Source organism: Phytophthora parasitica, assembly GCF_000247585.1.
Source record: "Phytophthora parasitica INRA-310 unplaced genomic scaffold supercont2.1, whole genome shotgun sequence".
NCBI classification, from domain to species: domain Eukaryota; phylum Oomycota; class Peronosporomycetes; order Peronosporales; family Peronosporaceae; genus Phytophthora; species Phytophthora nicotianae.
The window spans coordinates 2,506,267-2,531,565 of NW_008634126.1; the positions used below are offsets into that span (position 1 = coordinate 2,506,267).

A 25,299-nucleotide genomic window follows, 5' to 3' on the forward strand; every position below is an offset into this window, starting at 1 on the left:
CGTCGACTAGTTGGCCTTCTGCCGTTTGATGTCGGCTTTGACGGCCATCTTGCACTCGGTTATTGCCTCCATTTCCTTATCAAGAGCAGCGATCTGACTCGGATCGCTCAGTTTGCTTCGTTCTCGACGTAACTTGCGCTCACGCTCGCGTAGGGAAACCAGGAGTGAGAAATCGGACGACGTAAAGGCTTTAGATTCACCCAAATCATCCATCGGAGCAGACACCTCGGACGTCTCGTGGAAGTTCGAACCACCAACATAGAGACCGCCAGTGCAAAGGAGCACTAGCCACAAACCGGTAGCATGGTACGCTCGGAATGACAGCAAATGCATCTTGAGCGTCGACTTCCACTGCTTCACTACGGCCCCCTGCTGGTTCGAGCATGGCTCGCATTGCGGGTAAAACCGGAACGTCGTCTTCCGGCCCAAAAGTTTCCGCAGCAACTGCTCATCTGTGCGTTTAGCCACCCTATCACCAAAGAAACAGTCCACACAAGAGGTTACAACCCGAAAGGCAACACAAACAGAGTTAACTGGGCCTACAATTTAGGCGGCATGTGGTCTGCGTGGTATCTCACGCCGCGCTTGACGCCGCATGTGTGGCAACCGAAGAGTCGTCCGAACTCCTGGATGATTCCTCTTTCCACACTCGTGGCGTACTCGACCGTGGCTGGCAGCGATGCCTTTTTGAGGTGGAAAGCCCCCAGATTAACGAAGGGCGAGGGTGCCAGTGCGCTCATGCGGCCTCCTAGTAGCTTAAAGCACATCAATCCCATGGCCATGTATACCGGGTATGGGGCCTGCGGGAGGTCCTCCCAGCGCTCCTGTACTTTAGTCTGTAGCAGTTTCCAGGCCGTGGGTGGCTTCAGGTTGCGTGCGCCGAGTACGAGCCAACTCCGCTCATTAGCGCGTCGGCTCTGTGCTGCCAGTTCCTGGTAAACCTCGCGTGGAATGGAGGCAAAATGTAGCGCCAGAATAGAGGATGAGGCCACTGCGGCAGCCCCTACTGCCTGAGGTAGCAGGAATCCGGAGGCTGAGCCGATGCGGAGCAGCTTCTGAGCCACTTGTGCCGCCGAGACACCGCCCAGAAACAGTGCACCACCTGTAGCCGCATCCAGAACGTGAGCTGTCAGCGCCTCGTACACAGACAGCGACCGATCACTCGCAAAGTCACGGCGCAGACGCTGAGCGGCAGCATCGACCCACGAGTCCATGTCAGCGCGGAACAGAAATGATAAGCAGATGTGATGAATTATTTTAACTTTAGGTGGATTTACATAATTTGAAGGTTGAAGTCGATGACACATGGCTACATTCTGCTATTTTGGAGTTCGGCTTCAAGAAGCACATAAGTTCCTTGGCGCATGGAGGAGGGAGATGTTACTGCGAGCGGCGAGACGCCGCGCAACCGGCGTAGATCGCTGGCCTCGCAGATGGAAGAAATGACCAGCGACGGCGCCTTCATGCGGGTTATCGCTCGCAAGGGCCCACAGGTGAACCTATGCCGCACCATGTTGCACAAACCGACGGGGAAGCGCACGCTCGAAGACATTCACGTGGTGAGTTTGACTGATACAATGATTGATCCTCACAAATGTCCATCTATTGAGCTCTTTATTGCAGCTCAAATCGCTGTTCGGGTCGTCCAAGTTACTCCAGTTCTTCTCCAATCTAGACGCATGTTTGTATTGAAATTGAAGTGGTAACTATGTTATGCTGGATTTGTTTTGAATCTTGTTCATCTCCCGCACCTTTGCTCTATATGTAGTTAAGGTGGGTCCAAATTGTCCTTTTTGTAACTTCGAGAAGTCTTGTGGCTAATTAATACTGTTGTTGCGGTGCAGCTTGATCGACTGTATCAATCGCTGGAACTTGTTGCATATGCTGAGAAAGGGGCGTATGTCTTCCACGAGGTCTGGTACTGTTTGTTAGCTTGATTATGGTACATGTGTCGAATACTGGACTTATCGACATTGTTTCTCTTCTGAAGGGTGACGATGGCGATAGTTTCTACCTTGTCTACACTGGTCGAGGTAGGAGAATCGTTATTTCTAATGTTTCTTTGTCTAAATGTGAGTATTGGTGCAGTGGAAGTAGTGAAAAAGGAGGTCGGCAATCCAACTCGCCCCAATGGAACCATTCATTTAGCCTTCTTGGGCCCAGGAGATACCTTTGGAGAGCGAGCTTTGCTTTCCAGCACTGATGTGCGGTCAGGTGAGCTGCTTGTCACCATTATTTGACTAAATAGGTATTTGATTCTAAACAATTATCGGTTTTAGCGTCTGTGATTATATCAACAGCACCAACGGAGCTAGTTTTTATCAATCGCGTCGTGTTCAGCGAGCTGCTCAAGGAATCACACGACTCCAGTAATACTGCTAATACGCTCGAGATAACCAAACGCTTCCGCAGCAACAAAGACATCGTCCGCAATATTTTCATGAGAAGCTCTGCTCAACGATCCGAGAAGGACCTAAAATTTGCTGTCGAGTACTTGAAGAGTGTCAAATTCTTTTCTCGATTTTCGTTTGAAGTCCGAAAGCAGCTTTGTAAGGTGTTGCGTCTCATCAGTGCTGTCACTAACACGGTGCTTTTCGCTGAAGGTCAGGTGGGACGGCATTTCTACATCATCTTTTCGGGTTGTGTGGATGTATCTGTGCGCACAAAGAATCGCTTCGATGAAACAAAAGAGAGCGTTGTCTCGAGGCTTGGCGAAGGTGAATACTTCGGCGAGTTGGCACTCTCCCAGGCTGACGGTGTTCGTCGTGCCACCGTGCTGTGTACCGAATTCTGCGAACTGCTTATTCTAGGTCGAGACGAGTACGAGCCATTGATTAAAAAGTACCAAAACGAGTATCACGCTCAGTACGCGCAGATGCTGCGAAAAAATCCCTACTTCATTGGCCCCGAATGGGATGACAATACCATCGAAGGCATGTGCTCCGTTATGACTGAAAAGTATATTCCGTTTAAAGGCGAAATCTGCAAGCAGGTAAATTATTCACTCGATAGGTTTCATTCTTCCCAATCTGACTTTCGGTGTTACAGGGATCACGTGCTAGCGAGCTCTTTATTGTGACGAGAGGTGAATGCCGAATCATCCATGAAGGAAAACACCCTATCACAAATGCGCGTCAGATTTATGAGCTCGGAAGATACGGTCCCAACTCGGTTTTGGGCTGTGCGGAGTAAGGTTTCTTCATTGGGAGTAAAATTCTGACGGTACTAATATGTCGCACTGTTCACAGGGCATCAGCAGGGAAGTTTAACGACATTTTCATTCGTGAATACTCCATCTTAGCGGAATCACCGATGAAAATCCTGGTTCTTTCACGGTTTGACATCTTTCACCTCATGTCGGCAGACGCTCGTGCTAGTTTACAGCGCTCATCAAACGGATACATTCGCGAATCTATCCAGAGTCGTGCAATTAAATCTTTGGCATGGGAAAAGTACAAGAAAAGCTTCATCGGCAGTGTCATGGCTGAAAATCAACACCATTTGTTTGGGACTTATAGAGGGGGACATTCTGATGGTGCTGTAATACCCACTCAATCCAGCACCATGTTGGGGAAATCGCAATCTGCACCACTACTTCCGCTTAGCGACGCTCGCACACTGGTCGATCCTGGCTCTCTCATGCTTGAACGTCGAAGAGGAGTAGGAAAGACGAGTGCAGCTAAAGTGGTGCGGTCGACAAGCGGAAGCCAAAGTAGTGACCAGCAAAACAATCGTGAAAGTGCTAAAAGTGCATCTGGAGTGGATGAACCTCAAACTGGCAATGGGTCACCTCCTCCTGTAGAAAACTCGGACCGCTCTCCGATCCCTCAAGAGAACGGGAACATAAAAGCCACTCGATCCGCTTCCGGGTCGTCACTGCTTCGGCGAGGGTCATCAGTAACACCAGCGAAATTGCAACAAGCAGGAAATCGGGCGAAGCTGCCTCCTGTAGCTCATGAAGACTCAACCCCCAGCACACAGTCGTCGCTAACTCGTTACAATAGTAGTAAGTCCCTAAATCGTCGAGTCAATGGGGCCGACGGCAGCAATGTGGAAAAAAGTGCTCGTTCATTGCTTCCTGCGGTGTCTCCGATCAAAGAAGCCAACGAGGAATCGTCTAGTACAAAAGAATACCGCAGTGATTTACGTCGCTGCGGACGTGTTCGTGCAGAGAAAATTGACAATACAATCAGCGGTGCTAAGAATGGTCCAGCAGGAACATCTACCGGTGTTGCAGCAAACGCAGCCACAATATGGGACCCTGTGCACGGTGTGTGCCAGCCTTTCGCCGTGTTGGGATTCATGAAGGAGCAAGCCACTCGACCCGCGTCCAGAGGAATGTCTTTGTCATTATCTTCAGCAGGCAAATTATCCAAGTCTGCCAAATCAGCTGCGGATCAGCTTCGTAAAGTGGCTGCGGCTGTAAGTGCAGCAGGCCACGCAGAGTTCACTCGCTTCCGGGTATTCGGCAAATTCCGCGATATCGATGATGCCCTTAACTTGTTTCGACAAATCTGCGCAGTAGAGAAGACTGCGGGGCAGTCAGACGGACAAGACTGCAGTCGCTTTGCTATCTACAAAGAGGACGAGATGACGATGGCACTGGAGAACTTCCCTAGTGTTATTACTGGTGAGGCGAAGGGGCCCATCTTCGCCCAGTTCAGTGCTGCAGACCTGCCTCAAGCCACGGGTCAGCGCTTTGCGTGCGTGAGCGTCTCACTCCAGTCGCCTCGACCCGCGTGTATTGAGGCCATCGTTGTTCATGTATACCAGTGTTTCCCTACTCCACAGAGCGCCGTGAGATTCGCTCGACAAGTGGCGGCAACACTTTTGGCTCCAGGTGCTTTGAGCATAGTGCCTCTATTCGAGTGGATCCCACTGACGGAACTGGAGCGATTCGACGCTCGCAACAACGACCTGGAGCAGGAATTGGAGCTTGCTATGCGTCGTGGCGGCCGGGAGAGCACGTGGAAGGCCAGGAAGGAGGCTATCAAGAAAGTAATCCACCAGCACAAGTTGAAGTCACCAACGTAATATTGTGGTCAACTAGTGCAAATTTCACAATAGATAATCTGATACCGTGACATTTTTTTTCTTCTGCTGGAAGTTTGCAATAGTTCAGAATGGGCCCACGCACGGCAGTGACGCTCAACATCTACGACCTCGTGGAGGCCAACGAGTTCATGGCGCGTGAGTGAATCTGTTTCGTCCGTTTATTTGACAGCCTGATCTTTGACAATTGCTCCTAATACTTGCAGCGCTGGGCTTCGGCATCTTCCACAGTGGCGTCGAGATCGCAGGAGAGGAATTTTCCTACGCGAGCGGCGCCGGCGTCTTCTCCTCGAGCCCCAGACAGGCTCCCGGTATCGTCGTAACATTTACAAGACTATTGTTTAGGATATTTTTCTAACTTTTACTTCTGTTTACAGGCGCCAAATTTCGGGAGTCGATCGACATGGGCTTCTTTGAGGGAACGTCCCAGGAGGCCCATCGCCTGGCCTATTCGTTGAGTCCAGACTTTGAGGGAGATGCCTACAACCTGTTCACAAGGTATGACAAGGCGTCCGTGTATTCAAAATGGGATACTGAGGACTTTTGTGCTTGCCCAACAGGAACTGTAACACATACGCAGATGCCTTGTGCCAACTGCTGCTGAACAAGCCCATCCCTGGTTATGTGAACCGCGCAGCCTACCTCGGATCGTTCCTGAGCTGCCTCATGCCGGCAGACTTAACAGACCAAGCGCCGGTGGGAGATCCCAGCACGCCCTCGCGGATCACAAATGGAACCCCACGACGCTCTGATTTTATCTACACTCCATTCGCAGGTGCGTTCCAACTCGCTCGACCATGCCTAGGCAATAGGTACTAAGCTAATGTGTTACTACGTTCATTGCTACAGGCTCTGGTCAAACTGTTGGCAGCACTGTGGACGCTTCATCGTCTTCGGAGTCATCGACGCTGGCTGATCGACGCGAGAAAGTTCGCTTGGCAGCGTTACGCCGAATGGGTGAGCAGGGGCAGTAGCCTCTTGCTCTCGTTAACACTCTCGACCAAGTAGTACTGGTTATTGCTAAATATGAAAAACCTTCTTTGAGCAGGCGACTTTTGTTAAGGAGTTTCAGCAACTATCTGTTAGTTCGTGAAGGGACTACTTTAGTGTTGCTGTCGTCGCCATGGGGAAGCCGCCTTCTCCAAGTAAGAAAGGTAGTGGATACATCGGCAGTCGTGCATTGGCGAGCGACACGCGATCCGAAACTGGGTCTACTGCGTTCGAAGACCCAGACGGTGTTGTGTTATCAACTCCCCCACGAGTAGAGAGCACGATTGTGAGTCGCGAGACCGCAACACATCACGCTTTTGCTAAAAGGTAATGGAATTTGACTGTTTAAGTCGAAGCTAACGATACGCTTGTGTATGCCTGTGGTTAGTCGAAAGGAGGATTTTGTCTACGCCCCTACCAGGCACTATATGCACATTATGAATGATCATTGCCAATGGAATCACGAAACTCGATCAGCTCTACTAGTGGTGGTCGGGCAACCAGGCGACGGCAAGTCGGCATTACTCGCCAACTGGGCGGAAGAGAGACGTCGATCAATCAAAGGTGAACGAGAGCTCATCTACGAGCACTACTGCGGCTGTTCTTACGACAGCGTGAAGCTTTCGTTGTTTTTATTCCGATTCATGAATCAGCTCAAGATCTCCTACAGTTTACGCGATTTTGAACTCCCACGCGAGCACGAGGAGGAAAAACTGAAGTTCTCCTTTAGTCGATGCTTAGAGGCTGCGGTTGGAAAGGGAGAACCAGCGTCAGGACCAGCATTAATGAGAAAACGGTAAGATGTTGGCATCATGTGATTGATTTTTCATGTTAGTAATTGCCTCGTGTATGTTGCGAACAGTATTATCCTGGTTCTGGATGGCATTGACTGTATCAGGACTGAAGACGGAGGGGATTCTCTGTCATGGCTTCCCAATACCTTCCCTCCCGGAGTTCGCATTATTGTTTCAACTACTCAGACCAACCCAAAGAGCCATTTGCATCGCTGTCAGAAAATTAACCGTGTGCCAGCCGTATACGACAGCGAGTATGTCGGATCACTTCGCTTTTTTATTCGGAGCGAATTCTCACATGTTAAGTTGACTGTTGATGTCTGCTCAGTGGTGATTTAATCTATGATGTTACGCTACCATCACACGACAAAGAATCTCGTACGATCCGGGAGCTGCGCCGACGCAATGCGGCTTTCATGGTGGTGGAACCACTCGACGAAGTTTCCTGCTTGGCGATTCTTGAGGTAAAAACCGTGAATTTAGTCGGTGACATTGGGGGCATATCTAATATTCATCTGTATAGATGTACGAACAAAGATTTTCTCGCGAATTGGATTCCGAATTTAAGCAGCTAATAGTCGGCGCTCGTGGGAGCTCCAGCCCTCTTTACGTGAGACTTTTGCTTCATGGCCTCGAGCTTTTTGACCCAAGCGAGAATGGGCGACGCCAACAATGGCTTGAAGAGGCCTGCGAAAGCAACCAAGTAAATGGGGTCTATGAGCTTTTAATGAAGCAGTGGAATGCCATACTGCTGAAAGATCTGTTTGCTGAGCTCCACGAACGCACAGCACTGTTTGAGAATGCTGCGCCGAGCTCTTCAAATAGCGGAGTTTTGTCACCCACGAGCGATCGAAATGGAGCGTTGCGAAGCTCAGCTAAAGGTGGTTCTTCAGAGTTACCTGGTGGCAACAACTGCCCCATCGACCAAGGAGACATCGAGAGTCTTCAGATTAAGATCGAACAGCGTGCTCTTTTGGTCCGCCATACGCTCTCGCTTCTTGCTGTGTGTCGCTATGGGCTATCTGAGAACGATTTTACACGACTATTTGGTGACAGTGTGCCACGGAGTGTTTGCCAGCAGCTCTTAACTCTCCTAAAGCCTCATTTGATGATGATTCGCAGACTCGACTGTGGACCAGCTTTTCAGTTTCACCACAGTCCAACCCTGGTATCAAATACCAAAAATGGTGGCAATCAAGATAATGGTGGCGAAGCAGTAGTGCTGTACGATCTCAACCACAACCAACTGCGGCTCCTTACACGTTATGGATTCCTAGGCGACGACCAGCTTCGCAACTGCTACTATCGCGAGCTTGCTATATACTTTGAAACCATGGAGGCATGTCAGCGCCGCGTCGATGAGCTACCTGTACAGTTGGAACGCTGCTCCATGTGGAGCGTGCTGCAAAACGCACTAGTGAACATGAAAATGTTCCAGTTGTGGTGGAGCGAGCGGAATCGGCAAGAGTTTTTCTTCTATTGGATGGTGTTGTCCTCCAACTGCTCCCTTCATGACCCGGTGGATGACTTTGTCCGCTCACTGGATGAATACATTGCTCAAGAAACGCCCAGTCCAGAGCAATTGCTGTCCATTTTCCTCACAATTACTGAATTCTTGCGGGCATGGCAGAAAGTTAACGAATCTCGCGTCGTTAACCTTGTGCTCAATCGACCCAAACCTCCTCAACTTCAGGAATTTCTCACTAGTCTTGGCAGCTTCTCGACATCGAGTTTATCCGAGAGCGAGGCAGATCGAGTCCAGAAGGAGATTGACGCTCTCGTGATCCATCAAGACGACGGCTACTATGTTCGGCGGTGGCTTTGGACCCAGTTTCCGCTGATCGGTACTGCGTTTGAGAGCAGGGTTTTCCGCAGTGCTGCATCCAGTCGAAATTCAAAAAACGAGTCTAGCTCTGGCTTAAGAGAAGAGTCTGTCGGTGCTGAACCAGATCACACGTCTCTATCGTCAAGCAAGAAAAATGCTTCTTCGACGATGAAGACACGGCAAAGCACTGTAGGCGTTGTTCTGCCGAAAGGTCTTGGCAAACCAAAGAAATCTCTGGTTCCGGCAAAGCGCCGACCACCACACAAAGTTTCACCTTCGCACGGACCTGAAAGTTCTGCGGATAGTGAAATGGGAGCGTTGGAATTCTTGTCGGCGGAAAACAGCGAGGGTTCTTTGGGCTCCGTCTCGAAGCTGGAGGTTCGTGCCAAGTTACTTGTTGATGCTGTTGTTTGGATCTTTTAACTTTTTCAGTTTGTTGTTCTAGAGTCAATTGATGGAACTTCGGATGAAATACGACAGGATGAAATTCGTCGCTCGAGAGAAGAATGAAGCGCTCAAAGCTCTCCAATCGCGTTTGATGGACGCTAAAGCGGAGGTCAGTGCAGCGGGCCATAATGCAACGAAGATTGACGACCTGCTGGAGAATATTCGCAACGTGACCGATGAAGCAACTCTCGGTCGTCACCGGAGTGAGTACTACAAACTGATTCTGCGTCACTGCGAACTGTGTCCAGCCCGCGACCCGAACACAATCGAAACCGCAGAGGCATCCGTAGCGAAGATGAAGCGCGAAATCGTTGAGTTGCAGCAGAAAACTCAGGTCGTGTCATACGAGAAGCGGCTTGCCAGTCTTGATGTTCCGAAACTGGTGCAGGTGACGCAAGACAAAGCTTCAATTCACCAGGAGGCGCTCTCTCGACTACGGTGGCGCCAAGAGCTTGATCGTCGGCTGTACTACGCTAGTCTATCGGCGAAAGATGGCGGGCGGAAGCCTAGTATTGCCGCTGTTTCCCCACTTAGGAAAAACTCAGTGATCACTGGCACGAACTCCGCTACCCGTGCCAGTAGTGTCAGCTTCCCAGCAGATGATGACGTCGAAGAAACAGCACCCGTTGATCCCAATTTCTTCCGTGCCAAGGATAAGCTGATCCATATGAAGGAGACGTCGCTGGCTCGACAGAAGAACGTTGAGAACTTACAACTATATGTGGGTAGCGCCTACAAGGACGACGGGATACTGGGCGCCCTCCGACAAGTAGGTATCAACAAACCAGAAGAGGCCTTGGTTTGCTGGCAAAACCAGCTCGATCACTCCGTTCAGCTGGAAGAGGAGGAGAAGCAGGCGGAGCAACGCGTTCTTGAGTACCGAGAAAGGCTGGAAGTTCTTCAAGCGCAATTTGTGAATCTCAAGCTCAGTGGCAGTTCCAGTGGAAGTGGCTCATTGGAGGATGACGCGGCCAATTCTAACGGGGATGATGATGCCGCGGCTTCCAAGACGAAAATTAACGTGAAGATGATGGAGAAGCTATTGGCGGAGGCTAATGCGGTCAAGCAAAAGAAGAAAGAACGTGCCGCACGGTTGCGATCGCTACAAGAGAAGTTGCAACTCGGACTCTTGCATATCGCCGAGCTGTTGGGCGTGACGTCGATCCAGCAGCTAAGCGCATTGGAGCTGGTGGACGCGATTGAAAAAGTGGTTCGAGTAGTTGCTGGAGATGAAGCTCACCTACAGGCAGCTCCGAGCCCCAGTTTCCGTCACAAGAACAGCACTCGAATGGTGAATTTCGCAGGACAATCGGGAGATTCTGCGGGGCTTCCATCGGACACACGCAGTGACGATGACAAGGTGCGCTACAACATCCGTGTGTCGAGAACCGAAAAGCGACAAATGAATCCGTACGTGGACATCGAATTTGACGAGGACGATCGCGAGGATTACTATGACGAGGACGATGAACGGGATGATACTGGAAACAACACAGACGATAGTGATCATGAAGGATCACCGCCTAGGAGACAATTTTCCCCTGAACGCCGCGATTCCAACGTTGTGAAGAAGCGCCAGGACATCAAGAACCGCTCGAAACTCGAGCTGGAGAAGAAGAAAGCTGCACAGAAGAAAAAGCCCAAAGACTAAGCGTGTTAGACGGAGACACAGGCGTCAAGAGCGATTTGTTACCTTGCATTCTTTTTCTTTTCTTGTTAGTTATGGCGATGGAGTCGGTTTGTTTGTCTCCAGTCTGATCCTTCGACGCACTCGCTTTGGTGTCCTCCGTTTACCGTGGGCTTAGGCTTGCTGCTGGTGCTCGTCATCGTAAGACTCGTAATCGTCCTCATCGTACTCGTGTTCGTACTCGTACTCTTCAACAGGCGGGGCTTCAGGCACAGCCACAACGAGCCCGTCCAGCTCCTTCTGCAGCACAATCTCCGTGCCCAGACGCGAATTGGCCGAGCGGTCTTCGGCAGGGACGTACTTGTCGATAATGTGGCGCTCCTGGTTGTTGGCAGGCGGCAGTTTGGAGATCCATTCGTTGGACACCACAACGTGCGACTGCGGGGACGTCGAGCCCTCGCCGAAGAGCGACTCGGTGTAAAAGTCGGCGCGTCGAGCATCGTACACACCTCCACCGCCCATCGAGTCGTCCTTGATGTAGCCCACATTGTTCATCTCACAGGCCTGACGGAGTGTCTGTCCAGCGCGGCCCTTGACCACGTGGCGGTTGCCTTCGTAGTCCACGAGCACCACGTTCACTCTAGCATGAACAAGACCACCAGAACGTCATGAGATCATTATAAAGTCAAGAAGTCTAATGCAGGCAGGTAGGTTATTAAGACTCACACTTTCTCAGACACGGTGGGTGCAGACACATCAGCAGCGAACCCACCGATGAAGCGGCGGCTCGCGGCGCGCGACAGCGCAGACGATCGGAGAGCGCGGGCCAGCATCTTGTAGGCAGATAATAGGGAGGAGAGCTGGTCTTGAGCCACACAGCACCTTTCACTTGCTTAAAGTAATGAAATTGAATCATCGACAGTGATTGGCTGGAATATATAACCGGGTTATTTATCTAAAGGGATAACCAGGTTCTAGCTCTTTTTTACTCCCATTTTAGCTTCGTCCCAAGAAGGGGCTCATGGCGGGGGGTATGTACACCAAGATGACGTCTACGGGCTCGTCACTCATCGTGAACCCGCGGACGATATCCAAGGAGCTGGAAGCCAAGATCGCGGCAGCTATTGCGGGCGTGATCGCGTCCCATGACGTATCTAAACTGACTACGAAGCTGGTGCGCCAGGCTGTGGAGAAGGAGGTGCGAGTGAGTCTCACGAATCACAAGGAGGTGCTCAAGCGACTCATGCACCAAGAACTTCGCAAACTCAAGGCCAAGAAAGTAGCCAAACGCGCAGCCCCGGAACCCTGGAAAATCGCTATGAGACGCGAGAGCATCGTCAAAGGCCTCAACCGTGTCTACCAACTGGTGCGAGAATCCGGGAGTTTCCCAGGCTGGGGATTGCACGCTATCCAGTCGCTTTACGATCTGCAGGCAATAGAGGATGGAGAGATATTGCGTCTGGCCACACTCTACGCTAGACTCATTGGCGCCTTGTGGCTTAAGGAGGACCGCCAAGCTGACTGGGCCGTCGGCTCCATTCCCACGCCCACGCAACTCGTCAATGCTATTACTGCTGTTTTCCTCGTGGAGCGCCTGGGAATCTCCCATTCAAGACGTGTCGAGCTGTTGGATTTTTGCGATCGTTCGCCTGCTGTCTATGGAGCCAAGGTGAGACGCATGAAGATAACTAGGATATCGGGTTGGGTGGTTATCTCATTTTTGTTGTTGTTGAGCAGGAACTTCTCGGTTGGAACCCCGCAGAGAGCTCTCCGCCGATAGATAACATGAACGGAAGCTCGATATATGAACAACTGACAAGTGCGCTCGTTCTGTGGCATCACTCGAACGCGCTTGGGATCTCGATCGGATTCACCTTGCCGCACCTATTGCAACATTTGCTGTTAGTGTACCCATACAAGGGCCCTGGTGATCTTTCTCCCCAAGAATATGAAGATCAAGTGCACTTGGTCACAACCCTGGTATTTGTCCTTACAAACCATGGACGGCTCCGCTGCGAGACGGTACGACATTGGTCAATTCCGCTGCAATAATCAGCTACTAACACTTTCTTCTCGACTTCGACAGAACCTCCTTCCTCATGAGTATTTCTTCCTGCGCCATCATATTGTCTATCATCTGACGCAGCAAAATGCCGCTTTGCTCGGTGAATCGTTGCGGGTAAGTTGCTTTAGCACGAAGCTAGTGACGCTATCCGCGTAGAATCTTTACCAACTTCGAAGATGTGTGATGCGTAGGCGTTGAGATGCTTTGAAGGCTCAGCTAATCTGGTACAGATGCGCCGAGGAATGGCCTACTTGTTGTTAACGCAACGTGAAGATGGATCCTGGGTTAACGAATCTTTACAAAATGACCCCAACCAGCGCTACTTCTCCACTATGCAAGCATTATGGGCACTGTGCGAGCCTCGCCGCGTGGGATTTGCTCCTGCTTTTCCGGAAGCCACCCCGATCCTGGAACTCCACTTGAATGCGGACATTGAGGTTCCTGATGTGAGTGATATGAAGAATATGTGCGCTGTTTCCCTATTCTGACGTGTTGTCGACTACCATTGGTTATACAGGAGGCTTCTGCGGAGAACACTAAGAGTACTGCGACTGATGCCAAGGATGCAAGTGCCGATTCTGAAGTGGCAGCGGCAACGGCGGGTGCTCCATCCGAAAACGAAGACGTGGCAACGCGTGTAGCCTTCTTACAAGGTTTACTGGACCAGAACGGAAACGTGAAAAACGTTTCAGCTGCCTTGGCCACACATGTGTTGAGCACTCTCGCAGATATGGTGCTTACTGTTGATATTCTCAAGAGCACGGGTGTGGGACGTACTATTAACAAGCTACGCAAACACGCCACCGCCTCAGTAGCCAAAGCTGCCACACAACTGGTGGCAAAATGGAAAAAGGACTTGCTCTAGGCATACGTTGACGCAATATCACTCACTGTTACGAACATATTCATTGCCGAAATAATATCTTGATGTGGTTAGCTGACTTTCCATCGTCATATTACCAGGGACTGATATCTGCCAGCACTTTTTTAGCTGCTTTCCACGCTGAATTTGACGGGGTTTCAGGCTGTTCTGCTTCGTCGAAGGATCCGTAATGCTCGTCCCCTTCAGAAATCAACGACTCTTCCAGCTCGTATGGTGCGTGTCCAGAGCGTGGAGAGTAATCACTGTAAGACGACTCGGAATATCTGTCTGCCCACGATGAACCACTCGATCGACCTCGATCTTCCAACTCTTCTCTACGGCGATCCAACTTGTCTCGAGATTTCTTACCCAGAGATGACCTTCGCCGAGCCACCGAAGCAGGAGATAACCGTCTGTCTCGAGGTCGATTTGCCACAAAATATACCGAAAACAGGAAGCAACTCATGGCAACGCCAAACGCAACCACCAACTCCACACACATTATAATAGAGAGAAGACGATGGTCGATAGGTGGCGTATCTGGACTTGGCGGCGGAGTCACTGTTGAAAATAAACAAAGCGTAGAGCTCGGTTAACTAACACAACATTGCAGACGACTTAGTGTAAAGCAAGCTCACCTGCAGGCAACAAAATATTCAGAAGAGCTGCGGCAGCTAGCGTCGATCCCAAGTAGCTATCATCAAAAACTTGGACAGGTTTAGCATTGCGAGAGTCGTAGGCTAGCGTAAGAGCCGTAGGAGCAGGCGCCTTTGCCGAAAGCGCAAAAGGAAGTGATGACCGCGCAGGTGCAGTTGCCTCGCATATCATGTCCCTCGTTTTGTTTCGAACATAATCGGCTAGCCCTGGAAATTTGTTCTGATCAACCACAGCACATTAGTACAGCAATATCCATGCGACAAAAAAATGAAAAAAAAAAAAAAAGAATTCGCGATGTCAAACAAACCCTGGCAAAGCCCCGCTGGAGGTAGTAATTGAAGAGGACCCAAGTCGTGACTGCAGGGCGGTCTTCCCTCAATCCAGCAATTTCGGTCGCGTCCACCCCAGAGCACGCGAAAAAGGAAGCTGGGAACTGAGTGCAAAAGAAAGAGAATGAACCAGGCTCTGACAGGAAATGCTTCATCGAACGCATCTTTTTGTCTTCATCCAGTTCTGCAGCGTATCCAGGTAGAAATCCGCGTAAGGAATGAACTGAGGTCACTGATAATCTGCTGGAGTCTGCGAAGAAATCAGCAGATTTGTTCCACAGCCCTCGAGTGCTGTTATCGCCAATGAGTGCCCCCTCCAGGCCTCTGGCCATGGAACGTAGTTCTTTCATATCCTTCAGTAGCTCTTTTTGAGTTAGACTGAACTCCGTGCAGGACGACGAATGCTCCACGAGTACACGTCCGATGTTCACCAGGCTCAACGACGACCGCAGCATAAGTGCATTGAATTCCACGTCCTCCACTCCAAATTTCTCTGCCTCAACGCTGTTCGCAGCATTAACGATGGAATCCAACACGGCTGTGTTGCGGTTGTAGATCTCATTGCTTTCCCTACGATGGGTTTGTGCTGCGAGATACACCATAGGCTCATACAGGTTTTCCACGGCGTCCTCAGCTGAAAATATGGTACTAGCTCCTGCTGCAAAACGAGCTCGAGCTTCCTCTGGGATAGAACTAACGACTGTTTTGTAGTCCGGTGCATCCTTCAGGTCGGCGAGAAATGCCTGCCAGTGCGGCGACAGTGACGAAAACGTCTCCCAAGGGTGCTGTGGATCATCATAAATCGTAAGAAACATTAGTTTCCAGCACATACATTAGTTGGAACCTTGCCGCCAAACCTTACACGTGCAACGAGCAAACTGTTGGGAGAAGGACCGCGACGTGACGAGAACAAGTGCTTCTGTAGCATCTTCAACGGCTCATACACGTGACACAAGAATTGAACGGCAGTGGTTCTCACCCCCAGCACTGAGTCGTATGGGGCCAATCGGAAAATCTCCCAAGCGACGTCACCAGCCACTGGAGGAGCCGAGATCGTCGAGGTATTGAACGGCGACGCCGAAAGCTCCTCCTGTTTCTCGGATGACAACGTCTGTTGCCAGAATGCCGGACCTGGATGGAAGGTGCGATTGCTAGGGATCCAACGCAGATGAGATGGCACAGACGGCCCATATACCAAATGCGGCAATAACCCATTCGGCTTCTGATACTCAAGGATACGCTGGAACTGCGCCGCTGCCTGGTTGAAGTCCTCATGAGCCAAGGCTTGTGCTGCCAAGACAGCTTCAGCAGGTTTCTGTGCCACGGTTCCATGCAATAACTGCGTTAGGAATGGTCCCAGCACTCGAAAGTTTCTTCTATAGCTTCTATTTCGTTACCAGATACTGGAAGCCCACGACGTCGGGCTTCCCCGCCCCGATGCCGCCAAGCTCCACATCCACATGAGCCGCCAGTAGCATCACAGCGTCTCTTTGCAGCTTCCTCTCATCACACGGAGCATCTGCTGCCGCCAGAGCGAGCGTACACGCGGTCAGCAACCAATGCTTAAGACGCATGAGTCGGATCCTCTTGGAGTGAACGAATTACAGCCAGCTGTCCGAAAATGAAGTGTCCCAAGTTCAACATTTAACAGGGTATTGGTAAGCTCACCAACAGTAAGAGTGATTGTGAGACGGATCTTAATGGGACAACTTTCGTCGTGATCTTCAAACGACGCAAGTGTTGAAGCATGAGGAGCTGGAGTTTCCATGCGGTAGCGCTAACGAGCGGCACAACGGATGCGGTGCTGGCGGCCAAGAGAGAGCTGTTGAATCGCCTCAAGACAAATAGCGATCTCACGAGCTGGACGAGAAGCTGCTCGTATCGCGTCGTGGATCGCGCTGAGCTGGAAGAGCTGGTCCGTGTGGCACACGCAGAGGAGGTGGAGTCCAAACGACGCGAAGAAGAGGCGTTGAAGGGAGCTGCCATAATGGAAAGTGGGGAGAAAGGAGAAGCAGACCCATCTCCGCATACAGAAGCGGAGGAGACGACGCGAGTTGAATTAACACCTCCACTACTGGCACTGGCATTCCAGCGAATTGTGGGTCACGACAAGCGAGAGTTTCTCGCATACCAACAGAGAGGCGTAAGCTCAGTAGAAGAAGAAGGACAGCAGATGCAGAGTCATACACAGGAGAAGGAGGCTACTCTGTCCGAAAACAAGAAGACGCCAGCTCGTGTGTATTTATTGGTGGACTACCCTTCATCTGTCCTGGAGATAGATGCACTGCTGCGGTTGGGAGAAGTTGGCAGTGCATCACAAGTGGCTGACAGACCGGAGAAGCTACCGCTGTTGCCGCTGATAGACGGAGTGGTGCTTCTAGCTGATCCGTCGGCTGCTCCAGGTCGAAACAAAAGCGGATCAACTAATCTCTTGCAACAACCTGCTGGAAAAACGAATGGTAGCGGCCCAAGAGCGGATCCATCCATATTTCAGACAGCAAATGGTATCGTGAAGATGCTCTATGAGGCTTCACTGATGGGAGGTGTGGAATGGAGCGATTTCACTTTCACAAATGTGACCTGCAGTACAGAAGCGTCAACGATCAAACAGCCTGATGACCTCGAGAAAGAACTTGTCAACACTGTAGAAGCGATTGCTGCTCAGAAATTTGCATTCAAGGACTGGGTGGGGTCAACAAAGTTTTCTGTTATTCCTAGTTTCTCGGATGAGGAGGGAAGTGGAAGTGATACACTTTTCAACACGTATGAATTGATGCTAAGCGGTGTATTTCCTGGTAGTGTCGCAGTCAGCACGGTGCTCTTTGCCATGGCTGAGGCCATTGCTACGACCTATTCCTCTCAGACAGCATCATACGATCCCTGCCGCAGAAACCAGTCGGATCCATCTCAACTTGAAGAATTCCTTGAGCATGGTGACTTGGTCGCATGTCGAGTTGCGAGTGCTCAACTCTACCATGAAGCGTTACAAGCAGAAGGAGACCCTTGTTTCTTACCACACGGAAAGCATCGCCTTGACGACATCGAAAGAGCCATGTGGAAACGATGCGATCTACCAGGTGTAGGAAATGGAGGGCGGAAGGCAATGCCTCGCGTGGCAGAACTGTCTGAGCCGGAACGTAGTGTTCGCAACACGGAACTCGCGACATTCTACACATCACCAAGATTAAGCTGCTCGATGGTACATTTAACCAGACAACTCTTGCAAGTCGAAGAGATGCTGGGAAGTACTTGGCGGGAGAAATTGCAGTCTCGTGCGTTTATTGAAAACTTGCCACGTGCTGTTCTTCCTCAACGGATCGCGCTGGTGCTTCAACAAAACTCTCCCGACATGTATTCTAGCTACTATGCGCCGACAGACTCACTCTTGTTATCGTGTCTCCCACAAACTGCACCTGGTCGAATGCAAGTGTCATCCTGGACAGCTCGTGATCGCGTGCGTCACCGACCAGCATTCAAATACTGGAAGCGTGAACAGCTCGCTACGCAAGAATATCTAACACCACGCACGGAATCTGCAGCAAGGGCGTGTGTTCCGTTATCTGCCGGACAGCTTACTCTCGTGGCAACTCAAACCTGGTCAATGTATCCTGCTGATCACAGTGTAGTGCGGCTATATCAGACACCTCGAGGATTCGTATGGCTCACAGTTTATCATCAAGGGTAAGTTTACATTTGTTTTTATTGATGAAGTGCTATCCTTTTCGTTATTTAACTCCTGCACATTTGACAGGGAAACATTCGGGCTACGACAGGGGATGGAGGAGATGAAACACGATAACACATTAAAACGAAAAGATAGTATGCCGGACTCGAAGCAAATGCTTCAGTTTATTGCGTCATTTCAAGACGAATCTACACTTTATACCTCCGAGGGGAGACGAAAGTTTTCGAAAAAACCCGACAAGTTTTCCACTATCGCGGTAACCAATTCATTCCCAAGCGGCCTCATCGTCTCCGCTTGTTCTGACGGCAGTATCACTCAGCGGTACGCTCAGACTTCAGATAAACGGGCTCATCACTCCGGCGCTAGTGTCAAAAATGATCATGGAGAACACGAGGCCAGCAATGCTGGAGCAATAAATGGGCTACACGAGCATGACGAAGATGAGATGTATCGCGTGATTTACGGAAAGGGGAGCGTGCTAAGAGTGCTTCGATGTGGACGAAAAGAAGTCATGTTAGCAAGTGGCATTGTTCGCGTCGTTCGAGCCTGTAAGAATCATCACCACAAATCGAGAAAACCAACCAGCCAGGACTCTGAATTTCACCCTCCACAGGTTACAACGCTCACAGTTGATCCAGAAACCAATGCGTTGGTCGAGAGAGGCCCCAGTGGTGTTATCGTTGTCACTCGTACGAATGGTGCTCGCGTGACGTATCATGCGGATGGCACAAGGATGTACATGAATGCAGCAAGCACACACGTATTCGTGAAGAAGCGGGGCTTTGCAGATGTGTGCATTGACCTGGAAGTCAACGTGACAGCCCAACACCACGCAGCAGGAGAGCGTGTAGCAGTTACAAAAGGTGGTCTACGTGTGCGCAGCATTGTGAATGCCTACGACGGAACGAGTATTGAAATCAGCTATAATACAAAAGTTACGGCGCAGGTGAATGGCCGAGTAACAACCCGAAAGCCAAGTGGACAAGTCATTGTGGCGAAGGACAGCGGAAGAGTGGAATATAGCTCACTAGACTATAACAAGTTCGCCTCCAAGGACGACGACGATCGAGACGTAACAAATCATAATGGTGTTTATTACTTCGATTGTCGTCATGGGCGATTCCAGCTTTGTGACAACGAGCAGAACCAGTTTCAAGTGGATTTCAGTGGAACAGACGAAGAAAGTGGACCCGCCGTTGCTGTTGATCTCGCTGGAGTAGTAAGCGAAAGTGAGGCGGCTCGATACGACGTGGATAGCATCCCTGCAAAAGCAGTCATTAACGAACCGATCCAGCCCCACATTTTCGTCCTTAACGGTGATGGCACCGGAGTCGAGATTCTGAGACCGCAAGATATTGCCGAATTCATTGAGAGTGCGGTGCCAGAAAACGAAGTCAAGGATTTAGCAGAAACAGGAGCATCGACTCCACGTCGTCATGTTTTCCTGCGCAGATTAAATACACCTGATGCTTCGGGACTCCAGACTCACTTCTTCAACGACCCTCAGCTACATGAGGAAATGCTGAAGCTCCAACGACCCGTAGGAACTGCGGGAAAGTATCTTCCGCACTACTTTGATGAGGTAAAACATTCATTTGTACTGAAACAGTTTACAATGGTGAGGCGGGTCGAACAAAACCAACCGCTGTCTACCGATGAATTGGACGAAATGCGAGCTGGTTGGATCAAGTGGGAGCAGTGGCAAAAGGATCGTGAAGCGAACAAGGAATGCTACAAAGTTGTGGACCCTCGTCAGCCTGATGCGATTGCCCAGGAGATCGCGATGCAGAAGAAAGTGATGGCTGCGTATAAGGCGGCTCGTGCACGGAAGAAGATGGCTCGACAGAAAGCGCGAGAGATGAAGGCGAAGAGTGTCTCCCAGGAAATGAGTCCTGGTCGCATGGAGACAGTTCAGGAGGGTGAAGAGGCATTGGAAGCGGTGGGCGAAGATGAAGAGCATTCGGACGATGAGTTTGGTCAGTTTGGATCGGACATGAGCGACGATGACGTTGGAGACACTTTTGAAGTGGACGATCCGATGGAGTTGCTCTGGTCTGCGTTCTCTCAAGCCGACGCAGGAGGCAGGGGACTGCTGACTGTTGCACAAAGTGCGTATGATATGATCTATCGTTCTAGCAGTTTGAATCCGTTATTACCCTCATCTGGCTGTGCTTGTGATTGTTGTTGTCAGCACGCATAGGTGTGGCCAATGTGCTAGGTATTGGCGTGACGACAAACGAGCTAACGGAGGCGCTCGTGCGGTTCAAGATCCCCTACCCGTTCAATGTACGTACATCATGAGCTGTTTGTCCATGGTAACCTGCTCAGTACCTGCTGCTGTGGCACAGGTGAGCTTTGACGTATTTGTCGACCTCGTGGCGTTCTTCCGCAAGGGTGACAGCGACAATCAGGACCCAGTAGAGTCAAACGCAGCGACGAACCACATCCCATCACTGATGGGCGTGACAGCAGAGCAGCGCAAGGGCCAAAACCGCGCTGCAGCTGGGTCTGCTGCCGAGGCCATCCGGGCGAGACTTTACCATGCTGTGTAATGTAAATGTAGCCATCCAGGAAGTGTAGCCATACTTTCAGATCTGGTATTCGGTTCAAGAGGTGGAATAAAGACGAGACGAAATAAATGCAGCAAACCAACGGTCGCTCAAGACGCAGCCAGTCATTTTGCATTTGACGCATTCATCAGTACGCAGCAGCAGCACAAATATGACCGGCCCTCCGTCCCCCAAGCGCCAGCGCACCGATGACAACAAGCCTGACGAGAAGGTGCAGAAGGTTCTCGAGTCCGTTAAGCAGGTGGAGGAGGAGCTCGAGAAGGTGAACGTGGAGCAAGCCAAGGAAATCCTCGTCATCGAAACCAAGTACAATGCCAAGAAGCGCCCCACGTACGTCAAGCGCAACAAGCTGCTGGCCGAGATCCCGCACTTCTGGAAGCAAGTGGTACGCTCTGCTCTATCATCACTGGGGTTTGAACTGTTACGAGTATGCACTCACTCAACCTGCCTGTTAACCTGCTTGTTGCTACAGTTTGTGAACCACCCGCTTGTCGGCAACTACCTCACTGAGGAGGACGAGATGCTCATGGACTTCTTGCAGACATTTGACATCACGTTCGTGGGCGACGACGGAAGTTTCAAGATGGAGTTGGTGAGAACCCAATTAAGGTTTGATTTGTTGGACAGAATGTACTAACTGGCTGCTTTTGTCGTGTTTGAATCGCCATTAGACCTTCCAGGAGAACGATTATTTCTCGCCTACGACCGTGTGGAAGCAGGTCAAGTTCTCGGAGGACGGCGAAGAGGTGGAGGTCACTGCCTCGGAGCTCACCTGGAAGGACAAGGCCGAGATGACGGAGGAGTCGGAGAAGTTCCCATTCTTTCAGGTAGAGTAACGTGCTTGCTATGATGTCGGTCTTGCTTTGTTGGGTATTCGTGTCTAATCAAATCAAATTATGTGTTATTATTCAGTGGTTCGTCTCGACGGACGGTGACCAGGACGTTGCCGAGATCATTAAGGAAGAGATCTGGAAGAACCCCGTACCGTTTTACATGATGGTACGCGTTGAGTTCTGCAGTTGTATCGGGCGGTAGGCAAACTTACTAATTAAATGTGCTGCCATATTAGGACGAGGACGAGGAGGAAAGTGAGGGTGAGGAAGAAGAAGGCGAGGGTGAGGAGGAGGAGGCTGAGGGTGACGACAAGGAATAAAACACACCTCTAGACCCAGCCGAGTATCTACCGCTCAGACACGAACATTGCCAATAATGAATTCTCTTTCTGCTTCTTTCCTTCGACTTTTGTCGCTGGTCAGAGTATCTATTTGGTGTCTTGTTTGCGCTTCTCCATCGAGTTTCGTACTGCCTTTTAAGTGCTTTTCTTCTTCACGTACATGGCACTGGGAAGCCACTTAATTGGGTTGCGATTATAGATCGGCCAGTTTGGCAAAACCAACTGCAGTAACGACAACAACAAAAGAAATTGTAAGTCGGGTCAATGCCACGTGTCCCACGCGTTAGAAGTCTGTACCAATGCACTGAGAACCGTAGCAGCGACCCAGGCCTGGAACGGGTACGAGAAGTCCTGCTGGAAGTAGCCGTAGATCCACGCGGGCGTGCAGATGACCACGAAGCATACCACAAGCAAAGTCTCCGCGCGTGCCTGCCCCTTGTAGTCCACCATCACCGTCTTGGAGCAAGTGCGATTTTGGAAAACCTGCCTTTTCTGATACATTCTAATTGGGACGAAGTCCAATGAGCTCTCCGATTTAGCATTTTTTACGACTCGTATTTGCTCTTTGATTTAGTTCTTACGAAGGGTTTCGAAATAGGTTAGGGTATGAATTTTAATCTCTAGTCACACTGGGCCAAAAACTTGCGAAAAAACTTCTGATTAGCGACACTTGAAGGTGGTATTGGAAGCATCAATTAGCACTTGTACTTAAGTTGTCATCTGATATGTCACTAAAACCATGTGCCATTTTATGAAACAGGGAAATGGTCACTTTGAACTAGGAAAAGTTTAAAACGCTACTTTTTGGGTGCATTGTTAAGGCCCTTAGAGCATCTCCAGCGGTTAGACTTATTTGCAAGTCCTATTGAGGCGGATGGGACCTCAATTTTTAGTATAGAACTCCTGATTGCATCTTGTCTACAGTGGTTTGGAACTCACAGCACGGCTTAACATTTTTTGTCCAATCAAACTACGACACAAAAGATCTCTCTAGATACCGCATTACCAGAAATTCACGAAGGAGTGAAGCGCTGGTGACGTCAAGTATGGACGACTACGACTCGGAAGAAGAGTACTATTTCACCTACATGTTACCTGAGGGAGGGGTGGACAACACGAGCGCAGTGCGGGGCAAACACGGCGGGTCTACCAAAGGCAGGAGAGCAAATAAAGAGCGGGATCGAGAAATATGGGGAGAACGTCTAATGAGCGACTACTTTGGTGACAACCCAGTCTACGATGAGGGTATGCTATTTTCTGTAAATGAAATGTTCTCCTTTAATGACCATTAATGTTCATGGCTACTGCAGGTGACTTTCGCAAGTGATTTCGAATGCGTCGTGACCTTTTTGAGCTCATTACAATCGCCCTGGTTGAGGATGAAGAGCGCAGCTAATTCGTCCAGCGCATTGACGCAACTGGACGTCCTGGTTTCCTACCAGAACAGAAGGTAACGTGTGCTTTACGGATGTTGGCATATGGAGCATCAGCAGATCAATTAGATGAGCTGATTCGTATGGCTGAGTCCACAGTGTTGGAGACTTTAAAGCTGTTCTGCAGAAATATTATCCGGTTATTTAATCCAGAGTATCTTCGAAAGCCTACCAAGGATGACTTGGAAATACTTGTTGAGAATGCTGAACGCGGGTTTCCGGGTTAGCTTGGACTGTATGCACTGGACATGGAAGAATTGCCCAACGGCATGGCAAAGAGCTTTTCAGGGAAAAGAGAAGTGCTCGACGGTGATCTTGGAAGCAGTGGCTTCTAAGTCGTTATGGATTTGGCATGCATTCTATGGAATGCCTGGCGCCAACAACGATTTGAATGTACTCGAGCGTTCTCCTTTGTTGAATGACCTGGTAAACGGTGTTGCCCCCAAGATTTCCTTCACTGTGAATGGTGCGACGTACAATCAGGGATACTATCTTACAGATGGAATTTATCCTGCCTGGGCAATTTTTCAATCCAGTATCAGCGCGCCCCAAGGCAAGCGTAAGTATTACGCTGCCCAACAGGAAGCTGCTCGCAAGGACGTTGAACGCACTTTCGGAGGATTACAACAACGCTTTCGAATTCTTGCCCTACCTTGTAAACTATGGAGTGTCGATGCAATGAAGGATGTGATGCTAGCTTGCATCATCCTCCATAACATGATTGTGGAAGACGAGCAGCGAATTCCCTCACTGAATCATCAGTATCTGTTCGAAGATGAATGGGTCAGCCCGGCAGAAGTTGGTGTACCAGATGAGTGCCCAGTCGCAATGATAGGAAACGCGATGCAAGTGCTGGAAGACGAAGAACTTCACTATGAACTAAAAACGGATTTGATCGAACACGTATGGCAATGCTACGGTGATCTCGGCTAGCAAAACTTTTCTCTGGATCCTGTCTGATAGGTTTTCAAACTAGACTACGGCAGAAGCCCAGCTAAACTAAAGTACTCATTTGATTGTCAGCAACTTGACTTTCTTCACCCTCGTCATTGTTTAGTCCTGCCACGTGTGGTGCATTGAACGCACGCTCAGGTGTTTCCAGCTCTTCGCTTTGTTGTAACTGCCCGCGCTCTTGTGAATCAGCAAGTGTCTTCCTCATGTTGGCGAGGATGGTTTTTCGCTGCATAGTAAAATATTCTTGTGACTCGTAGCTGGTGGGATTCTGCAAGAAGATAGATAGATGAAGATTTTGCTCCATTACAGCGACCTTCTTTTCGGTGGCAACAACGAACCTGAGATGATCTTCACCCCCAATCGAATGGACTGCAGTGCTTCGTTGATTCCCCTTAGATTTGGCGTTAGCCGCCTTTGCTGCTTTGCGGCCATCTGGTCTCTCCACGGACGCGACATCACTTGTTCCTCGCTTGACCCCAATAGATGAGGCCGATGTGATCTTGCTACACTCCTCTGGTGGACTCGATGAGAGGCTTGGCCTGGGTTGGTCTCGTCTTGGCGGGACGCGGGATGGTTGGGGTGGCGTAGCGTGGATACTCTTCAGGCTACGCGCCAGGTAGGTTGTCGATCTTGATCGACTTGGGGTGTGGTTGTTCCTTTGCGGGGGTTTCAACAGTGGATCGTGTCCCGGAGGGTCGATCGTGTATCGAAATGACTGCGCCATGTTGATCCACTCCGATGATTGCGTAATCTTTATCGATGATAGCGTAATCACTGACGCACCGTCGTCGACCACGGGTCTCAGGGCTGGATCGGGTCACTTCCCATCAATCAG

At 50.2% G+C, this 25,299-nt stretch overlaps 13 protein-coding genes across 21 annotated transcripts; 8 read left to right on the plus strand and 5 right to left on the minus strand.

The window, feature by feature from the left end:
• Nucleotides 1–6: 6 nt before the first annotated feature.
• On the minus strand, nucleotides 7–1,214 carry PPTG_00648 (hypothetical protein; the record flags this gene model as incomplete). The annotated part of the gene is made up of 2 exons (XM_008892071.1): nucleotides 7–469; nucleotides 544–1,214. The coding sequence occupies 2 exons, from the start codon at nucleotides 1,212–1,214 to the stop codon at nucleotides 7–9; spliced, it is 1,134 nt and encodes a 377-aa protein (XP_008890319.1).
• PPTG_00649 (hypothetical protein) lies at nucleotides 1,184–5,085 on the plus strand. Of its 4 annotated transcripts, XM_008892074.1 has the most exons (12): nucleotides 1,184–1,214; nucleotides 1,289–1,559; nucleotides 1,624–1,681; nucleotides 1,769–1,773; nucleotides 1,845–1,913; nucleotides 1,991–2,033; nucleotides 2,089–2,214; nucleotides 2,280–2,533; nucleotides 2,609–2,717; nucleotides 2,811–2,992; nucleotides 3,049–3,188; nucleotides 3,249–5,085. In XM_008892074.1, the coding sequence occupies exons 2-12, from the start codon at nucleotides 1,365–1,367 to the stop codon at nucleotides 5,032–5,034; spliced, it is 2,967 nt and encodes a 988-aa protein (XP_008890322.1). In that variant the 5' UTR covers nucleotides 1,184–1,214; nucleotides 1,289–1,364; the 3' UTR covers nucleotides 5,035–5,085. The 4 variants fall into 4 exon arrangements, with proteins under 4 accessions (XP_008890322.1, XP_008890321.1, XP_008890323.1 ...); XM_008892073.1 differs by having other exon boundaries at nucleotides 2,280–2,717; XM_008892075.1 differs by having other exon boundaries at nucleotides 2,609–2,992.
• PPTG_00650 (hypothetical protein) lies at nucleotides 5,075–6,104 on the plus strand. The gene is made up of 5 exons (XM_008892076.1): nucleotides 5,075–5,190; nucleotides 5,259–5,363; nucleotides 5,430–5,550; nucleotides 5,613–5,827; nucleotides 5,902–6,104. Exons 1-5 carry the CDS (start codon nucleotides 5,124–5,126, stop codon nucleotides 6,024–6,026), a joined length of 633 nt encoding a protein of 210 aa, XP_008890324.1. The 5' UTR covers nucleotides 5,075–5,123; the 3' UTR covers nucleotides 6,027–6,104.
• Nucleotides 6,105–6,175: 71 nt separating this feature from the next.
• PPTG_00651 (hypothetical protein) lies at nucleotides 6,176–10,982 on the plus strand (the record flags this gene model as incomplete). Its single annotated transcript, XM_008892077.1, has 8 exons — nucleotides 6,176–6,369; nucleotides 6,431–6,838; nucleotides 6,905–7,090; nucleotides 7,165–7,300; nucleotides 7,360–7,670; nucleotides 7,779–8,741; nucleotides 8,847–9,039; nucleotides 9,107–10,982. 8 exons carry the CDS (start codon nucleotides 6,176–6,178, stop codon nucleotides 10,757–10,759), a joined length of 4,044 nt encoding a protein of 1,347 aa, XP_008890325.1. The 3' UTR covers nucleotides 10,760–10,982.
• Nucleotides 10,409–11,630, minus strand: PPTG_00652. Of its 2 annotated transcripts, XM_008892079.1 has the most exons (3): nucleotides 11,462–11,568; nucleotides 10,802–11,375; nucleotides 10,516–10,730 (listed from the first exon to the last, which is right to left on the minus strand). In XM_008892079.1, exons 1-2 carry the CDS (start codon nucleotides 11,566–11,568, stop codon nucleotides 10,910–10,912), a joined length of 573 nt encoding a protein of 190 aa, XP_008890327.1. In that variant the 3' UTR covers nucleotides 10,516–10,730; nucleotides 10,802–10,909. The 2 variants fall into 2 exon arrangements, with proteins under 2 accessions (XP_008890326.1, XP_008890327.1); XM_008892078.1 differs by having other exon boundaries at nucleotides 10,409–11,375; nucleotides 11,462–11,630.
• Nucleotides 11,631–11,696: 66 nt separating this feature from the next.
• PPTG_00653 (hypothetical protein) lies at nucleotides 11,697–14,156 on the plus strand. Of its 3 annotated transcripts, none has more exons than XM_008892080.1 (5): nucleotides 11,697–12,404; nucleotides 12,473–12,757; nucleotides 12,822–12,914; nucleotides 12,992–13,246; nucleotides 13,318–14,156. In XM_008892080.1, exons 1-5 carry the CDS (start codon nucleotides 11,757–11,759, stop codon nucleotides 13,663–13,665), a joined length of 1,629 nt encoding a protein of 542 aa, XP_008890328.1. In that variant the 5' UTR covers nucleotides 11,697–11,756; the 3' UTR covers nucleotides 13,666–14,156. The 3 variants fall into 3 exon arrangements, with proteins under 3 accessions (XP_008890328.1, XP_008890329.1, XP_008890330.1); XM_008892081.1 differs by having other exon boundaries at nucleotides 12,992–13,024; nucleotides 13,118–14,156; XM_008892082.1 differs by having other exon boundaries at nucleotides 12,992–14,156.
• On the minus strand, nucleotides 13,327–16,397 carry PPTG_00654 (hypothetical protein). Of its 3 annotated transcripts, XM_008892083.1 has the most exons (5): nucleotides 16,046–16,397; nucleotides 15,511–15,963; nucleotides 14,627–15,433; nucleotides 14,301–14,538; nucleotides 13,327–14,223 (listed from the first exon to the last, which is right to left on the minus strand). In XM_008892083.1, exons 1-5 carry the CDS (start codon nucleotides 16,220–16,222, stop codon nucleotides 13,757–13,759), a joined length of 2,142 nt encoding a protein of 713 aa, XP_008890331.1. In that variant the 5' UTR covers nucleotides 16,223–16,397; the 3' UTR covers nucleotides 13,327–13,756. The 3 variants fall into 3 exon arrangements, with proteins under 3 accessions (XP_008890331.1, XP_008890332.1, XP_008890333.1); XM_008892084.1 differs by having other exon boundaries at nucleotides 14,301–15,433; XM_008892085.1 differs by having other exon boundaries at nucleotides 15,511–16,397.
• Nucleotides 16,396–20,885, plus strand: PPTG_00655 (hypothetical protein; the record flags this gene model as incomplete). Its single annotated transcript, XM_008892086.1, has 4 exons — nucleotides 16,396–18,329; nucleotides 18,400–20,441; nucleotides 20,525–20,619; nucleotides 20,682–20,885. The coding sequence occupies 4 exons, from the start codon at nucleotides 16,396–16,398 to the stop codon at nucleotides 20,883–20,885; spliced, it is 4,275 nt and encodes a 1,424-aa protein (XP_008890334.1).
• A 169-nt stretch (nucleotides 20,886–21,054) lies between these two features.
• PPTG_00656 (hypothetical protein) lies at nucleotides 21,055–22,056 on the plus strand (the record flags this gene model as incomplete). Its single annotated transcript, XM_008892087.1, has 5 exons — nucleotides 21,055–21,288; nucleotides 21,376–21,495; nucleotides 21,575–21,730; nucleotides 21,816–21,902; nucleotides 21,973–22,056. The coding sequence occupies 5 exons, from the start codon at nucleotides 21,055–21,057 to the stop codon at nucleotides 22,054–22,056; spliced, it is 681 nt and encodes a 226-aa protein (XP_008890335.1).
• On the minus strand, nucleotides 22,028–22,608 carry PPTG_00657 (hypothetical protein). The gene is made up of 2 exons (XM_008892088.1): nucleotides 22,375–22,608; nucleotides 22,028–22,299 (listed from the first exon to the last, which is right to left on the minus strand). Exons 1-2 carry the CDS (start codon nucleotides 22,576–22,578, stop codon nucleotides 22,213–22,215), a joined length of 291 nt encoding a protein of 96 aa, XP_008890336.1. The 5' UTR covers nucleotides 22,579–22,608; the 3' UTR covers nucleotides 22,028–22,212.
• A 515-nt stretch (nucleotides 22,609–23,123) lies between these two features.
• On the plus strand, nucleotides 23,124–23,404 carry PPTG_20769 (hypothetical protein; the record flags this gene model as incomplete). Its single annotated transcript, XM_008892967.1, has 2 exons — nucleotides 23,124–23,322; nucleotides 23,388–23,404. The coding sequence occupies 2 exons, from the start codon at nucleotides 23,124–23,126 to the stop codon at nucleotides 23,402–23,404; spliced, it is 216 nt and encodes a 71-aa protein (XP_008891215.1).
• Nucleotides 23,405–23,711: 307 nt separating this feature from the next.
• On the plus strand, nucleotides 23,712–24,443 carry PPTG_20770 (hypothetical protein; the record flags this gene model as incomplete). Its single annotated transcript, XM_008892968.1, has 1 exon — nucleotides 23,712–24,443. The coding sequence occupies one exon, from the start codon at nucleotides 23,712–23,714 to the stop codon at nucleotides 24,441–24,443; it is 732 nt and encodes a 243-aa protein (XP_008891216.1).
• Nucleotides 24,444–24,563: 120 nt separating this feature from the next.
• On the minus strand, nucleotides 24,564–25,188 carry PPTG_20771 (hypothetical protein; the record flags this gene model as incomplete). The annotated part of the gene is made up of 2 exons (XM_008892969.1): nucleotides 24,564–24,630; nucleotides 24,803–25,188. The coding sequence occupies 2 exons, from the start codon at nucleotides 25,186–25,188 to the stop codon at nucleotides 24,564–24,566; spliced, it is 453 nt and encodes a 150-aa protein (XP_008891217.1).
• Between the last annotated feature and the right edge of the window lie 111 nt (nucleotides 25,189–25,299).